The following is a 17985-nucleotide window of genomic DNA, read 5'->3' on the forward strand; positions in this document are numbered from 1 at the left end:
ATTTTGGGATGGTATCAAATACTGAGAGGTCAATAAAGAGAGTAGCACAGAATTCTTGTGTAATTAAAAGTGAAGACAATGTCAGCAATTACTGAAGAAAAAAACAGACTGTCGAGGCTGTAGTAATACACTCAATTCAGTAAATAAAAGTCAAAGTGACGGTTAAAAAGTAACCATTTTGTCATCATCCTCTGTCACAGTTTCGCATCTGTAACCAGGAATGGCAAAGAAAAATGCAAAACAGAAGTAATGTTGTGTTTCCCAAAGCGCTTGAGTCAGAAGTGGTCCCTACTCTCCATTCAAATTAGAAAATGAAAAACGGATTTACTGTGTGCCTAATGCAAATGTTTGTGTTATGTCATCTGTGTGGTTCACGACTGGAGTTCATCGGAAGTGTCAAGAGAACAAAACGAGTAAGAATACGAATCCCCAAATTAACACAAGCAATTTCACACCTGGTGTCAACATGTGATCTGTAAATGTGTAAATGCATGCAGAACCCATTAAAGTCAGAATATGATTGAGGTCCTTAAGCTTACAGTGAGATCAGATCTCAGCCTCAAGAACACTACGCTCTACGGTTGTCAACGGCAATTGGTGTATATTTTCTGTTCTCTCTTAGTGTCACCACCAGCCCGCCCCCATTCTCCTGCGGCTCTTGTTTTTGTGACCATGATTTTAACCACGATAAATGGCTAGGACTATGTACTGGCACTGGCATGACACACACCGGGACTGCCATTCATAGAAGAGGCACTTGCCCAGCTGCAACACAGGTACCCACACAGAAACTCTGTCGAAGGGGCATAAATGTGCTTCTCGTGACAGTCAAAGCTCCACCAGACTTCCTGTCTTTCCAGTGGAGACATGAAGAGCCTTACAGCAGCTGCTCATGTCTAGTTAGCTCTGACTTCTAGTGCAGTGGGAATGCACATCGCTATCCAGGCCACAATATTTGGTAACAAAGTCCTTATAGGCAAGTCATGCCACTCGGCAGCCATCTTGGCAACGCCTCCGGGCATCTATTTCACGACTGGAATCAGCAATAAAATCTGATAAAAATCACTGAAAAAGTTTGACAACTTTCCCTCAAAATAAGGTTTCAAAAGCATTTTTCCCGACCGGTTATACTTCTACTGCACATGCGTAGTAGTAGTGACTTATGATGGGTATTGCTACTCGATACCTGAAACAGCCCAGTACGTCTCCAGTAAAACCAGTACTTGAATTGATACTTTTTGTAACCAGATCACGGCAAAAAAATTTGGATTTGTATGGTTTTGCTTGCAGCCAAACACGCAAACAACACACAGAAAGAAAGAGAAGAGCACGCCTTTTTTTTTTTCTTTTCCTCCATGCCTGCACCATAAACTGTATAAAAAATGGCGTGCACGTGCCGAGTCCATGCGTGACTTTAACAGCCTTCAGCTGGGTCTCAGGCATGTTCGTCACTGTTGCAAGTTTGGCTTTCCGTTGGTTTCATCTTCTGGTATCATTTATCACTTCACTGTATATTTTTATTTGCTGTTCACATCACTTGTCACTGATTGATCAGCTGATTTTACTAACGCAGCCTCTGGCTGCAGCTGCAGCTGCTTCAGGTGTAGCTGGTTTGATCGGCTGGACGTGCAGCCTCTCTTTTCCTCTGTATGTGAGTCTTTAGTGTATTTAAGTGACTTGTTTAAACACTCCTTACTCGTTTTATACTGTATACTGTCGGAGGAGGTTTGCGACTCAACACTAAAGTTAAAAGCACTCACGGAGATCTTTCAATTCACTTTATTGATCCTTAAATCCGTTTCCCACCACTTATTTGTTCACTAAACTATTTCACTCTTCCTTTCATTCAAATATAAATTCCCAAGCGGTAGTCTTTAATTGGGATAGGTCTTTAATTATGACCTAATTAGGATGAGGAGCGATCTGAAATAATATTTCCCAATACTTTTTATCTAACAGCTATTTGAGACAAGAAGAAATTAAATATTTCACCTTGCTTGTCCATGACAATAAAAATAATAATAGTCTACCAATCAACTACTTTGGCTTCAACAGGTGCCACTTTACACAACGTCTTTTATTGGTATCGGTATCACTTTAATGGGTTTTGGTACTAGACTGTAATATCTCAACAACTATTATTATTATTATACAGATATCCACGGTCCCATAAAGGATGAATCTTTCCCTCTTTTCTCTTTTTCTTTGAAACTTTTCCTCTATTGGCATCATGAGGTTAACATTTGTAGTTTTTAGCGAGTCTCAACGACTTCAGTGGACTGCTGTTCCCCTCAGGATGAATTGTGATCTCATGAGCCACCATCAGGTCTTATTACTTTGGTACTTTGACTTAAAAATAGGGCTGATCCCAATGATTTGAAGCTCCTACTATGGTCATTTCAATCGTTAATTGAAATCAAAACCAGTATTTAAATGCTGCATTTTTTTAAAATTATTATATATGCATATATATACCCCTAAAACCCCAAATAGCCTGTGAAATCCAACATGATCAACATTAAACAGCATATTAGAGCACAGAGGCAGAGTGGCAGCCACAACTGTCCTTTTTTTAGCGTTAATTAGCAAATATTAGCACGCAAAAAATGCTACACTAAGACAGTGAAGAGAGTAATCATTATATAAGTTTTTTTTAAATGCAGGTAAACCTGCTAAAAAAAGGCTACTGACTTCTTTCACATTGCCAGCAGACAAGTTTGCGTTTTCTGTTTTTTTTTCTAATGCGTCACATTGGGCATTAAAAACAGGGTTAGTAAACAGTAGAAAGCAGCATGGAGGCCAGTGACAATGTTACCGTGGTTGTTGTGTGTAGCTCATACCCATGACTACTGCAGATTTATTTCACCTGGGAGTTAATGCCAGATGTTATCCTTTCACACTGAAGACAAATGCCAGATGTTAGTGTGTTTTTTGTCAAGTGGAAAAATACTTAGATGTACCATAAAACTTCATCTGACAGCCTCAAAACTGAGATTGTACAGACTAACACATCCACCATTGTGTCCTTGAGCAACACACTGAACCCCTAGTTGCTCCTTAGGCGTGCAACCTCTAACATACATAGCTATTGTAAGTCACTTTGGATAAAAGCGTCAGCTAAATGTAATGCAACCAAGATTTTATTAGAGCCATCTTGCACAGTGTGACATGCAATGAACTTTGCTGCCAGTGCATCAGTATATACAGAGAGACACTTACATAACTTGAAGAAACATTTACTTAAATATAAGAAAAGACAATCATTCAAACACTCACTGTTCTATTTAAAGAAGAAAAGAAATCTAATTGGTCCAGAGTTAGTGTCACGTTGCAGCTTCCGCCACCAGGTGGCTCTTCATATGTGTTTTCAGACAGTGGCTCTGAGTGAAGGCTTTGTCACAGAGGGTACACTTGTATGGTCTCTCCCCGTTATGGGTCCTCATGTGGACGGTCAAGTACGTTTTGCGAGCACAGGCTTTCCCACAAATACCGCAAACAAACGGTTTGAGGCCTGAGTGGACGGTCACGTGGTTATCCAGATTAATCTTGCGTTTGAAAGACCAGCCACAGTCCGGGCAGCGGTACGGCGTCTCTCCGGTGTGGACCCGCATGTGAACGGTCAAAGGTCCCTTGGTGGTGAATCCCTTGCCGCATTCACCACAGTTGTAGGGCTTCTCGTTGGTGTGCGTTCTCATGTGGATTTGCAGCTGCTTGCTCGTCAGGAACATTTTGCAGCAAACGTCGCAGAGGTACGATCTCTCTCTGTCTGTGTGAATCTTCTCGTGTTGTCTCAACGTCCCGGGAAGTTTAAAACACCTCCCGCAAATCTCACAGCTGTGAGGTCTTTCCCCAGAGTGAGTCATCTTGTGGCGGGATAAGGATCTGTAGTCACTGAGGGACTTACCACACACACCGCAGAGGTGAGTCTTTTTGTTGGTGTGAGTCCTGCGGTGAGCTTTTAACTGTTCCTTTAGGTCAAACACTTTATGGCAAGTGTAACACTTGTGGAGCTTACCCGCGTTATGGAGCTTCTGGTGATTCTGAAGGGATTCCTTCAACGCAAAAGTGTCACTGCAAACATCACATTCGTACGGTCTCTCCCCTGAGTGGGCAGCCACGTGCTCATTGAGGCTGAGAATACTAAGGAAAGACTCTCCGCAAATGTCACAGTCGTCTGTTTTGTGGTGACTTTGAAGATGATCCTTCAAGGCCTCCACCGACTCCGAAAGAGTCCCGCACACTCCGCAAAGACTTCCCTGATCGTCAGCGTGATTCCAGGCATGTTTGACAAAAGTGACTTCTGATTCGTGCAGAGCTCCACAGACTTTGCAGGACAGAACGACATCACTATTGTTAGTCTTTGTCTCAGTGACCTTGACACCAGAACGTCTGGCCTTTTGTTTCTTCATCGTCTTTGACGGCAGTTCAGAGTCACTTTCTTTCTGCTCTTCATCGCTCCTGTCTGGCTTCCAATCTGCATCACTGTCAAGCGCCTCTTCTCGTTCTTCTTCCTTTTCAATATCACTGCTACCATTGCCTTTACTCTCAGCTGCAGAGCAGACCACAAAGTCCTTAGCTGGTTCTGATATCCCAGGATCCTCATCATCAGCTTCCTCCCTTTCCAGGTCTTGTTGTTGTGATGTTGAGCTGCTGGACACAAAGCCAACTCTGCTACCTTCGACTTCCTGAACAGGGCTGCTGAGAAGAGCAAAAATTAAAGGCAGTTCAGAAGTGGTGTGTTTCAGCCTATCTGATAATGGGTGTCTGTAGGTAACGCAACACTATATGGCCAAAAGTTTGTGAAAATCTCTTCTAATCAGTGGGTCCAGCAGCCTCAGTAACATCCATTTGTGGTGCATAAAACCAAGCGCAGCCAAGCAAACTCCACTGAGAAATATCAGCAGTAGAGTCAGTTCATCAAGGAAGGCTACACAAGATCAAAAAATGGTTTACACTCAGTTGCTCCTCCGGAGGCAAAGTAATCATAAAAACTGTTCCTCTGGGCCCCTTCGCTAAGCCACGTCCCAAATACGCAGCTGGCCAATCACAGCAGAGTATAGGACTCGCTCTAAGTGAGATCTGACACTTTTATGGATGCGCTCCATTAACTCTAATGCAAAAAGGGGTCGTTTTCTAGCTTTCTTCTGCCTTATTTTTCCAGGATATGGTCAAACGCTGTTCCTGGGGCACTTGTAATAATTACAGCTAGAGAGGTAGAGGTTCACTGTCTGGCCTTTTAATGGGCAAAATTGATTAAAGATAAATGCTACCTGCCTGAATCTATGCTACGTCCGGTGGGAAAGGAATGACGGTCAAGGCCCCTTAACTCCAGTTCCAGCTCCATAAAGAAATAGTTTTACCATTTTGGTTGGGGAAGAATTTGACAGGTCTGCACAGAACCCTGACTTCAACCCCATCCAACACCTTGGGGATGAACTGGAGATCCAACTGTGAGTCAGCCCTGGTGGGAAGACTTCCTGGGAGAGTGAAGGCTGTTAAAGGAACTATCACATGCGGTTGTAACGTTTGGGTGTCCACATACTTTTGGCCACATAGTGTATGTTTCATCCTTTTAAGTTACCTTGTTTGATTCCTGGTTTCATCACACGTCAGCATGGCAGAGGTGGACAGAGAGTCTTCAGGATTGTTGGCTTTTGTCTGCAGAGGATGTGTCTCTTCCTCGCTGGCCTGAGTTTCCTTTTGTGTCTGGAAAAATAAAGAAGTCGGAATTAATCACGTGGCCACAGCACTTTGTCTTTATGGGTGGCGGCTAAAATCACAACAGATTATTACAAACTACCTTCAGTCTGATATAGAGTGTCGACTTCCCCCATCCTGTGAAGCTGACGTTTCTGTGGATCTCCTCTGGTGTCAGTGTCTCTAGATTCAGAGGCTGTAATCTCCGTCTCTTGTCAGATGTTAAGATGTCAAAGGGTTTGTTGTCTCCGGACAGCTGAGGGTATGTGGACTTCAGCAAGTCCAGAAACTCTGCCTCCCGCAGGCCTCGAGGACACTTCAGCTTCAGCATCGGACATTTCTTCAGAACTGACAGAGGGCAGATGTAAAGTTAGGACACATTTATTAGAGTCAGAAATCTAACAGGATTAGTTTTTACTGTAAAATTTCCTGGATCTGTCAGGAAACAAAAGGTTTCCAAACTTTAAACCGGGGCAAATTGTGTTTAAAGTTCCTGTTAATAAAAGGAATTGGAATTGGCTTTATATTCGTGATATCGCCCACTCCTACTGTGCATTTCTTTCAGCGCTATTTACACGACAAACCTTCCCATCACTTGCTCTGAATACCAAGAAAATGTGCAAGCTGAAAAGTGTTTTGCGTTACTACGACAACCTGTGTGAGCTAACTGTGGTATGACTACTTATTTAACCATTTTTTTTATTATTTCAATTGAACATTGACAATAAAAAAAACAAAACTGTAGTTGACATAAACATTTCTCCTCTTTTTGAATGATGAAACTTTACTAACAATGTACAAACAAGTGTAAATTAGCAAATCTTGCAGCACCCTCAGCTTGTTTTTAAGTCACCCTGAGGTGCCACTTCTCCCACTTTGGGAACCATTGGGTTAGATGATGAGATTGCTCACTCATTTGAAATGCCCAAATATCAAGAGTTCAAGTTCACCCAAATTTTAACTCCATACCCAAACTACTAGAAATAGTCCCTGAGAAAATCTAATTGTATTATTAACCTCCATTGTGTTGAATAGCAGCACAAACATCAAATGAAGCCAAGAACATCGGCTGATAAAACCAAAACCATCTGCGCAGCCAGATACCACTAGAGATAGATAAAGAGGTGAAAATATTATATTATTTTTGTGATTTGACCCTTAAACTTTAACTAAACCAGCTGTATTGGACACAGTTGGTGTCACAGCTTGATGAAATCAAAGACACTCCCATTAAATGTACTTTTTACAATTACCGTTGTTTGAGAGCACCTCGGTCTGAGAGTCCTCCAGGATGCGGATTCTGAGGTCTACATGGTTCTTTGTCTCACTGATCTGAGGTCTGCCAGGCTTTCTCTTCTTATACTGACCTCTGGAGGGAAGGGACCTGAAAGACGAAGATTGGCTACAGGTTAATTATAGGAGTCTATCACTGCCAATATAAAAATATAATAATTTAATCATAGTAAAATGTTGGGGTGGACCCTGGTATACCTGCATGCAGTTCTAGTTACAATACATTTAATTAGCAGTAGGGGTGCACTTTAATGAAATTATTTATGATATCTAATAATTTCCCTGGAAAGTGTTGCTGATATTTTTGGTTTCAAAACAGTCAGCTTTTCTCCTCCATATAAACAAATACATGTAACTGATGGTAAAGATATACAATATATTAAGAAATACATAAAATGCGATCAAGCTTTTTACAGTAAAAGTAATCAATTGTTTTTTCAATTTTTCTATGTGGACATTAAGTAAATCAAGCAACATGACAACCTTAAAGTACGGCTGTATGCAAAAGTTTAGGCACCCCTGAATATTTCCATGATTTTCATTTATAAATAATTGGTGGATAAGCAATTTCATTTTGAGGTATCAAATAATTGAAAGACAGTAATATTTCAGTAGTGAAATGAGGTTCATTAGATGAAGAGAAAATGTGCAATATGTATCAAAATGAAATTAGACAGGTGAATAAATTTGGGCACGCTTGTCATTTTGTTGATTTGAATACCTGTAACTACCTTGCACTGATTAACTGGAACACACAATCGGTTTGGTGAGCTCATTAAGGCTTTAACTTCATAGACAGGTGCATCCAATCATGAGATCTGAAAACAAAGATTGTTCAACATTATGGTTTAGGGGAAGACTACAAAAAGCTATCGCAGAGATTTAAGCTGTCAGTGTCCACAGGAACACAGTGAGGAAATGGACGACCACAGGCACAGTTCTTGTTAAGGCCAGAAGTGGAAGGCAAAGTAAAATATCGGAGAGGCAAAGGCGAAGGATGGTGAGAACGATCAAAAACAGCCCACAGACCACCTCCACAGACCTACACCATTGCTGCAGATGGTGTCACTGTGCATCGTTCAACAATTCAGCGCACTTTGCACAAGGAGAAGCTGTACGGGAGGGTGATGCGGAAGAAGCCTTTTCTGCACATACGCCACAAACAGAGTCGCTTGAGGTCTGCAAACGCAGGTTTGGACAAGCCAGCTTTATTTTGGAAGAAGGTCCTGTGGACTGATGAAACAAACATGGAGTTATTTGGTCATAACAAGGGGCGTTATGCATGACGGCAAAAAAACACAGTAAAATTTGGTGGAGGTTCCATCACGCTGTGGGGCTGTGTGGCCAGTGCCGGCACTGAGGGTCGCATGGATTCCACTCAATATCAGCAGATATTTGAGAATAATGTAGAGGAATCGTTCATAAAGTTGAAATTACGCCGGGGCTGAACGACCCAAAACACTGCTCAAAATCTACTCTGGCATTTATGCAGTGGGACAAGTATAATGTTCCCCAGACCTGAATATCATTGAAAATCCGTGGGGTGATTTGAAGCGGGCTGTCCACGCTCGGCAACCATCAAACATAACCGGACTGGAGACTAACTAAATATTGATGTGATATTTCTGTTGGGGTGCCAAAATTTATGCACCTGTCTACTTTCGTTTTGATGCATATTGCACATTTTCTGTTCATCCAATAAACCTCATTTGTCTTTAAGTTATTTGACAGCTCAAAATTAAATTGCTGATCCAAACACCCAATTATTTATAAATGAATATCAAGGAAATTGTCAGGGGTGCCTAAACTTTTGCATACAACTGTAATTCAGTGTCAAATGTAAAATAAAAGAGAACAGGAGACTTTTTATTTTTCATAGACAAACCATAAACCTCATGTAAACTAAGTGATAACACTGGAGGAACCTTGATGGAGTTTGATTAGTTGAGTCCTCCAGGTTCTCTGGATGCTCAGGGGACTCCTCCTCATCTTCACCCTCCTCTTCCTCATCAAGGCCGAGGCTCCTGCTGCGCTTCACAACTGGACAAAAGGCAGAACTCAATTATTTTAGTTTAAAGGCAGATTTCTGCTCCTGAGTGAAAAGAAACCTGATGGTTACTTGTGGTTTGAACTCTTCTTTATGGTCAACAGTTGAGGCCAAACAGTGGATCACTTCACTAATCTGAGGTAAAACATTCAAATCAATCAGGATAAAATCTTTATCAACAAATATGCACGATTAAAATTAAGTAAAAGCTTTTTTTTTCAGTCCCTTTTCCTCAAACAAAAAAAACATTAATAAAAAAAATTATTTGTGTGTGATTCAAGTGAATAAAATCAAACATTTATGGAATATTTATAGAACATTTTCTATATTGTTATTGAAAAAAATGATATTACGATAATTATTGTTATGGTTTTATTGTCCAGCCCTATTTCACTAGTTGTTAAAGTCTGTATAGAGACCATTTCGCTTAAGTTAAAATAATCGTGAAGAAAACCTGATCTAACAGAACTGGTGTTTTTCTGTAAATTCGGCATTTGCATAAGTTAGGAGTCTAGGACATAAAATAATGGCAAACATAAAGAGCTAGATTTATGAGCTCGTTGGTCAGTCACAGTAAAGCCGAATTGAAGAATAAGTCGTGTTGATGAGAGAAACATCTTTGCTTTTGTAACGTGATGTCTGCAAATATGTTGAGAACGAAGCAAATATTAAATTACAAGATATTTCAATGGAGTTCAACTTGCTACTATCTCAACAAACCGGGAGTTGCTGGATTAAAAAGTATACGTGGCAGTAAATTAATGAGCGACCTGCTTTGCTGAGTGTGACCCGAGGCTGCAGGAGACCCTCCAGCTGTCTCCTCTGCCGATCAATCTCCTCTCTGAAGCCCGAAGCCTCCTCCTCGTAGTCGGCTACGATTCTGTCTACAGCCGCTAAGATCTCCTGGGAGGCAGCGGCGAGTCTCTCCGTAACAAATCCTCTCAGAACATCACCTTTGGACATTTTACTCACACTCTCATGCCAACCTGTGACCACAGTTTAAATTTTTTGTGGAAAGTCTTATTCCATCCTTGCACTGTTTACTACAACGACAAGTTTCCGGGTTTTGGTGCGTGCGTAAAATATCATCCGAGTAGAAACAGAGACCTGAGCCAGGTGTTCCTTTTCGTCTTGCTCTTCTGAGATACATGTAAAAATGAAGCAATAAATTAACATAAAATGAATTGTGTCAACACATAATTGAAAGAAACTTGGTCATATTTAATATTTCATCTATTCCCTTTTGGCCCCAAGCACCGCCCACCCTCCAAAATGGAAAACTAAACAGTTGGAAAATTAAGATCAGTGGAAGACTTTTAAAATTTTAAGTTTTGAAAATGTTTTATTAATTAAAATGTGTAATTGTTGAATGTAAAGATCTTCTCAGGTCATTTAAATCCCTAAATTCTCAGAAACAATACTCGTGTCCTAAATGTCCTTGTTTGTAGCTGAGGCCAGTGATGGAAGAAGCAGGCTGCTCAGATCTTTTACTTGACTAAAAGTATAAAAACTGCAATAAGAAATATTCAACATATCCCATTACAAGTAAATGTTATGCATTCAAGTTATGCAGTCATGCATCCTAAATTACAGAAGTATTTTCATCTAAATGTATGTTGGAAAAGTCATTTTGTCAGTAACAGACATCAAACACAGAGGGGAGCCCCTGCACAGAGCAGCATGCTGTTAAATGCAAATGTATCATTGCAGAGAGAAAGCAAATTTAGCAGAGACAGAATATACAAACTAGCTACATTTATTTCTCTAAAGAATGCAAAGATGTAAAGTTTGTCCTGAGCAGTGTTGGGCAGTAAAGCGTTACTGTAATAATATTATTTTTCCCAGTAACTAAATGGAACTAATTACTTTTCTAAAACAGTAATATTATTACTAGTTACTAATGCAAGTAACTCTGCGTTACTTGTTACTGAACGCACCGTCCTTGACGTGAATCCATGACTGCCCCCCTCCCCCGCTTTCATTCTGTGGGAACCAGAAATAAGTAATAGGTAAAGTAGTATTATTAATTTTTTAAGGAGTGATAAGTAACTAGTAATATATTACAATTTCTGAGTAACTTGTCCAACACTGGTCCTGAGGGTAGAGAGGAACAGACTGGTCATGTTGTTGCCGATATGTAAAAGGTTTATCCCCTCTGCAGTGGCCATTTATTTTGTTAAGTTACACTCTATCTAAGCTGCAAAGTGCCTTAATGCTGTATTTTTTGTCCATCTCACCTGTGTCATCATCATCTCATCTATGCCATTAAGCTGTAACTGTTACAGATAATTTCTTAACTGAAAGTGGATTTTTATGAGATCCTGATCTGAGGGCTTCACGTTCAACTTGTGTAGTCGTGCTGAATTCTGGACTGAAAAAAAGTTTATTCCTGAATGCATGAAGTTTTCACATTGTGCTGCTGAGCAATAAAACACTTCAAATCCTCCTTCTAGTTTCCCCCAAGCTCCAACTTCACTCTTTCTATTTTCACGGGCATGCTCGACTTCCTGGGCTTCTTCTTTTGCACGGGTTCACCTGACTCCCACCGCCGTTGCTGATTGGTCAGTGGGCTGGTGCAGGATTCTCCTCGTTTGCTTGGCATGGTGATGGGGGCGCGGCCAGGGAGGGGAGGAGGTGCAGTGTGGTTGGTGTGAAGGCTGAGCAGGCTTTGTTCGTTTTTCTCCACCACAGGAACGACGAGGGGTTCAAGGGAGGGCGGTGAGCCCAGCGAGGAAGCACTGCAAGCTGGGAGGAGTGGAGGAGTCGGCTGGGTGGAGTCATTCAGGGTGAAGTTCTGGTTGTTGTCTTGGCTCAGAGTCCGAGTTCGAGTGTAAGGAAAAGGAGGAGGGGAGTCGGCTTGAGGGGGCATGTCTTCCTGGCAGCCATGTTGGGTGTTTGAATGACTGTTTAACCCAAATCTAAGGGAGTGTAGTTTGACTCGTACTGGTGTGTGTGCATCATCATCCTGTTGCCAAGGTGTGTCGTTGATCTCTCTTTCCTTGCACAAACGTGTGTGAGTGCTGTGTATGTTTGTACAAGCGTTTTTGTCCTTGTGTATTTCAGAGTGTATGCTTGTGTGTGGGTCAGTGTGTGCGTTTCTGTGAGTTTGTGCGTCTCTGCTGGCTCCAGTGTGTAGCCGCGGGTTTGGGTTGGCGCTGTGTCGGTTTCGGCTGCGCAGCGAGCTGAACACCATGGTGCACCCCGCCACCGTGCAGCGATGTTTGATCTTCAAGTGGACAGCATTGTAGTGGATCTTCAGCGTTCCTGCACAAACAGAAGGAGAATGGTTCTCTTGTTAAGTTGGTGCTAACTGACTTCATCATGCATCATGTCAACGAGGAATGAGATTCCCTCCTGACAACAACACAACACTACTGTAGTCTCGTTTCTCTTCAGTGAAAAGTATTTCGTTTACATCTGAAGATCAGTAGAGGACTTTGAATTGGACCCTAGGAGCCCCAACACACTAAATCAGGAGCGGCCTTCCAATGAAACCATGCGGAACCGCAAGATATAAGATCAGTAGAAGATCTCAAATTGAACCCTTCAGAACCCCAAGACATGATATCTAGTAGGGCTGGGACGATTTGTCGATGTAATCGATTACGTAAATGCGTTGACTCTCATTACACGTGTCGAAGCGTCGCTACATCCGGTTTTAGCAGGGATTCCCCCGGACAAGCTCCTGCTACAAGACCGCGCCTTCAATCGTCTAAAGTTTGGGAGTATTTCAGACATGAGCTCTGTGAACTGGAAAAAGCTTCACTGCAGCACAACTGCTGTCCACGAATATGTGAAGCAGCATGAACACATGAAGCGAAAGTATCCCGGAGCACTGACAGCAGCACCGCAAATCCTGTTTACTTTCTGTCTCCACACAAGCACGAGGACATTATCAGCACGAGGACACACAGCTCGTTAAAATGTATCTCTTCATCGTCTTCATGTTAAAAGTAATTTCTGCCCCGCTGCTGTCATGTTCACCGTGTGTCATCTAACGTACGGCAGTGTCATATTTTCTGTTTATTTAAAGGCCCACGTATGAGCGAGAGAACAGCTGAATCTAACAGTACAGACGATCTGTGACTGTCCGCAGAGTCTGTGAGTCGTTTCAGTTGTTTTCTTTGCACCACACTGATGCAGAAATACATACCCTAAGACGCAAAATCTGTAGAGGATCTCAAACTGAACCTTGTGGAACTCCAAGGAATAAATTCACTCTAAGGTATAAATTCACTCTAAGTACTGGATGTGCTGCAGACTTTGAATTGTACTTGAAGACACAGAAACCACAACATTCCTACCTTTGTCATAGAAGCTTTTCCCACAAACGCCACAGCAGACCCTGCCCTTTCGACTGCCTACGAGTAAAGGAGAAGGAAGGGAGCAGAGGGAAGAGGGGATAGGACGGAGGGAGGAAGACGAGGATGGGAGAGGATGGAGGGGGGAAGAAAAAGAGGTGGTAGGAAGAGGACAGAGGAAGGAGGAGGAGAAGGATGGGAGAGGATTGAGAGGGTAGGAAGAGGAGCCTTGCAACTTCTGAGAAATCTTCGGGGGAGAGGAGGAAGAGGAGTAAATGGACGAATGGAATGAGGAAGAAGTAAGGATAAGTGAGGAGTTCAAGGAAGGAGAGAGCGACGAGGTGTTCTCCTCTTTGGCTATGCCCCTGTGAAGGTCAGGTTCCTGGTCGTTGTGGAACCAGGGAATCTGATGCCGTAGCGACTGGGCCGGGTTTGGCTTGTCAGGGTCTGCTTTAATTTTTAAAGCCGGTTCACATTTTGAGGGCTGCAAAATCGGATCATCCTCTTGCTCTCTTCTTACGTCTTCCTGCCTCTGTCTCTCTGCCAGTTTGGTCCCACTAGGCTTCCGTAGGCACTGTGTTAGCTTAAGATCCTGATAAAGGAAACACAAGGAGGAGCGGGTCAAATTCAAAGAACATTTCTACACAGGCGGCAGGCTGTGGTAAACTCAGTGTAGGAGTTATGACAAATTATTGGGATGATTTTCCTGCTGAAAAGCTGTGCTTGGAAGAATCACCTTGGTGGAAGGAACCAAAGAGTGGAGGGTAGAGCTTGGGAAGTGGAAAGGCAGAAGCAAAGACTGTCCACCTGGAAAGTTTTCTAAATGGTGGACGGTGTCGTTGTGGTCAGCAGGACTGTTTTTCTTAAAACAACAGACGCCGGTCTCTAAACATGAATCTCCTCCTGTGTTCTTAAAAAGTCCTGGCGTTCCCCCGTTCCGCTTGCTGAACGTGCCGATGCCGGACTGGCAGCTCTTCGGGGGTCGGATTAGCTCTGGATCAGAGAGGTGATTGGCAGCTGCTAGGCACTGGCGTGCCATCAGCTCGACTATGGGGCGTGTCTCGCCAAAACGAAGGAACTGTTTGAGGATAAGCAGCTCTTCTTCAGGAGTCACCATCAACCAGTGGTCCAACACGTTCCCACCAGGGTACTGGAGAGAAATAGTGGTGACATTTTAATCAATCTGTAACTCAAGATTTGAGAGCACAAAAAGCCAAAAGAAAACATCTTAAGCACATTAATCTTGACTTTATGCATGCTCAGGTTGAAAAAGTGGGTGGCTGGGATTGGGGTCCTGTGAGTCAAACATGAGCCAACACAAATTTATGGACATAACTACTGTTATTCTGATCGTCACAGTATGAAATTTCATATGTATGGACATATCAAAGGCTGTTATCATTGAGCTGAATCTTGCATGTAAAACAAATGCTTTCCAAACCTGATCAACACAATTTGTGTTAAATGGTTTAACTGATATTACACTATAGGTGGGGATATGCTTGAAACTAATAAGGCTATTTTGTCTTGTTCAACACATATCTGAAGTAGTTATAGCTGTTTCGGGTGGCCACACTCGCAGGCGGCGTAAGAAGCCTGCTGTCGTAAAGAAGGGCAAGATGTGATTGTTCAAATAGGGAAAACGGCGCACACACAGGCAAATCAGTCAGCTTGGGCTACTTGTGTTTTCTCCTACAAGTTTCTAATGCAAGCAGAGATAGCGGATAGTGAAGATAACACGAAGCATGTTGAAGAAAGGCGTAGGTATCGTCCCTTTTTCAGTAACAGATAACCTACAAAGATTGATACACATTTAACACCATTGCCTCAAACCAAAGCAGTTTTTCTGTCTAACACCAAGTGATACAAACACAAGAAGTATAATACATACAATATATATACTTAATGGTTTTGAATGACATCAAAATGTTCAATCCGTTCAGGTAAAGGTCAATATCTAATATAACAGATTCAGTTATTATCTCTGCACTCAGTAACTATAAATACAGCTTTTCATCATCAGATACTAGATATCGATATTACAATGAAGTTTTTACCTGCAGCATGTACCCTCTGACATAATCCCCCAAACTCCAGCCCAGTGTGTGCAGTATGTGGGTGACCTGAAAAGGGCAAGATTTAATTTGTTACGCATCAAATGTAATCTATTGCTCCTCTTATGCAACCACAACGAAAACATGACTCTGCATATTAAGACTAATACGCGATATTTTCTCATATTTAGTTAATAAACGCTTTTGCAGAAGCTATAAAAGTTCCTAATAAACAACCAGGCGTACCTGTTCTGGGGTTAGGACACTGTAGAGACGGTCCAGCAGAATTTTTAGCCGAACAGGAAGGGCCTGAGCTCCGTATAGGACCAGGGAGCTCAGGTCGAACACCAGCCCTGGAAGGGCCACCTCCACTGGGCCGCAGCTGGAGGGCTGCTGGGCCTGAACCTGGAGCTTCTCCAAGGCTGCAGAGGAAGAGGATGACAATAAATTGTACTGTCATCTACTCAATGTCAAAATATGTACCAAAGGTTGAATTTGCACGTTGTCAAGAATTTAAGATTAGATATGATAAAAAAAATGATAACAATTACTGGCTCTGTGAATACTTGACATTGAAATGAGAAACTTTCTAATTACATCTGAAAAAGCAGTCTGAAATTAAGTGAACATAATTAATAATTATATATATATGATTTGAGTCAGATTGTGATTATAATAGAGTAATATTGAATAATACAATAATAAATAAATAATTTAATAAAACCATACTGTGTAAAAGAAAAATATATCAAATAAAATAATTAATTTAATAATATTTTGTGCAACATCAAAGTTAACTGAGTTTCAAATACACAGTGAGGATGACAGGTGTTTGTGTGTGGGTGGGTAATACTTATGTTGTGGGAACATCTGTTTACGCAGTCACATTGGCCTTCCTTATGGGGAGACCGTAAATGTAAATAATTACATTTTAGGGTAAAGACTTGGTTTAAAGTTATGGTTACGATTAGATAAGATATACCTTTATTAATCCACTGTAGAGGAAGTTTAGGTTTAGGCAAGTAGTGGTTATGGTTAGAGGAAATTCTCCAGGGAATGCACGTAAGTCAGCGTAATGTCCCCGAAAGTGATGGTAACACGACTGGGAGTGTGTACAGATGCTCTCTCCAGATGCTCTTGGTGATGTGATGACAGCGACACCTGACTTCATGTCACTGTAGCGACTGAACACATCTGCAGTGTGTGTGTGTGTGTGTGTGTGTGTGTGTGTTTAAGTAGATGTGTAAAGTCAATCTGTGGAGGTTATTCACAACATGAACCATCAGAGTCTACAGTTAATTTTTAATTATTTTTTTTAAGTTTGAAAGTCTTAAGAAGTTGGTTGTTGTGGATCAGTAAACACGAGCAGTTTTAGTCAGGACCATAGGTACCATGCATGACACCAAGGTTACACCTCGATCATATTGGGAATTCAGGAGGCTTAATGTTAAGGTATGGTATACTTTATTGTCACATACGCATACATGTAGCGGAATTCATTCCCTGCATTTAACCGGCCGAGACAACTGGGGTTTGAACCGGTCATGGTATGATGATGGGTTTTCACCCTACTACCACGAACATATGTTGGTTGAGATTGATTCTGGTTTGTTTGTTTTTCTAACTTTCAAACTGACAGTTTTTCAGGTGAAAAACTAAAGTTTGGTTAAACAGAATTACACCCCTGGCAGTGTGAAGTCTTTAAAACAACATTCAGACCATATTGATGGGAGATACAATTTACAGAAACCACAGTTGAAAGGTTTTGTGTTAGTTTTGTTGGTTGCTAATCAAAACTTTCTCACAGCCCCTATCTCTAGTCCTAGCTCGGCTATCTCTGTTGGTCACAACACAAATAACCATGACTATTTGAATATTTCTTGTCTTTCCAACACACAATGCTTATTGGTTATTTATGCCACTGTGGCAAAAACCTTGGTGACATCTGCATTGAAGGGGCGCAAACGTGTTTGAACACCAGCAAAGACAGTCATTTCTCTTTTAACCTGCTATCTTTAAATGCCTTAAAACAGTCAGGTTCTGAGTTAAGTTTGGTGTAAGGGTTAAGGCTGCATGCGTGTGTCTCACCATGTGCCACCCAGCCGTGTCCACAGCGTTCACATGACCGGAGTTGGACGCGTCCTGGTTTGAAACATACACAGCTGCAGCCGGACGCTGTGCACCTGATGGACTGGTCAACGGGATAACCACATAAATATTCTTCATATGTTCCGGTCAGACAGACAAAAGACTTAACTGCAGACCAGAGGACGTTTCCTGTCAAGGTTATCAGTTATTTGTAAAATGATTAACTTTTTTGTATAATTTGTACATAACCATGATAGGACACACATATATCATATTTATAAACACACACACACACAAACAGAGTCTGTACCTCCTCGGAGTCTCGAGTCATCCTCATCTCTCCGTCCTGCAGTCAGAACACAAACATCAGCTCAGCCTCCTGATTGATCAAATAAAACTGATCCTCTCTCTGATTGGACAGTTGAACAGTTCAGCCAGTTACCTTCAACTTATCTGAATCTTTGTAATAAAACTTTATGGGAGACACAAAGTACTGGTTTACTAA

General features: G+C 41.7%; 1 protein-coding gene across 3 annotated transcripts; it reads right to left on the reverse strand.

The window, feature by feature from the left end:
* Positions 1-3122: 3122 nt before the first annotated feature.
* Positions 3123-10115, reverse strand: LOC119913090 (zinc finger protein 436-like). 3 transcript variants are annotated; one of them, XM_038732412.1, is made up of 6 exons: positions 9808-10115; positions 8916-9030; positions 6951-7066; positions 5801-6045; positions 5582-5706; positions 3123-4698 (listed from the first exon to the last, which is right to left on the reverse strand). In XM_038732412.1, exons 1-6 carry the CDS (start codon positions 9998-10000, stop codon positions 3324-3326), a joined length of 2169 nt encoding a protein of 722 aa, XP_038588340.1. In that variant the 5' UTR covers positions 10001-10115; the 3' UTR covers positions 3123-3323. The 3 variants fall into 3 exon arrangements, with proteins under 3 accessions (XP_038588340.1, XP_038588339.1, XP_038588338.1); XM_038732411.1 differs by having other exon boundaries at positions 3123-4695; positions 6951-7081; XM_038732410.1 differs by having other exon boundaries at positions 6951-7081.
* Between the last annotated feature and the right edge of the window lie 7870 nt (positions 10116-17985).

Source organism: Micropterus salmoides, unplaced genomic scaffold (genome assembly GCF_014851395.1).
Source record: "Micropterus salmoides isolate LMB-PRFRI ecotype aquatic unplaced genomic scaffold, ASM1485139v1 Ms_hic_scaffold_2, whole genome shotgun sequence".
Lineage (NCBI taxonomy): Eukaryota > Metazoa > Chordata > Actinopteri > Centrarchiformes > Centrarchidae > Micropterus > Micropterus salmoides.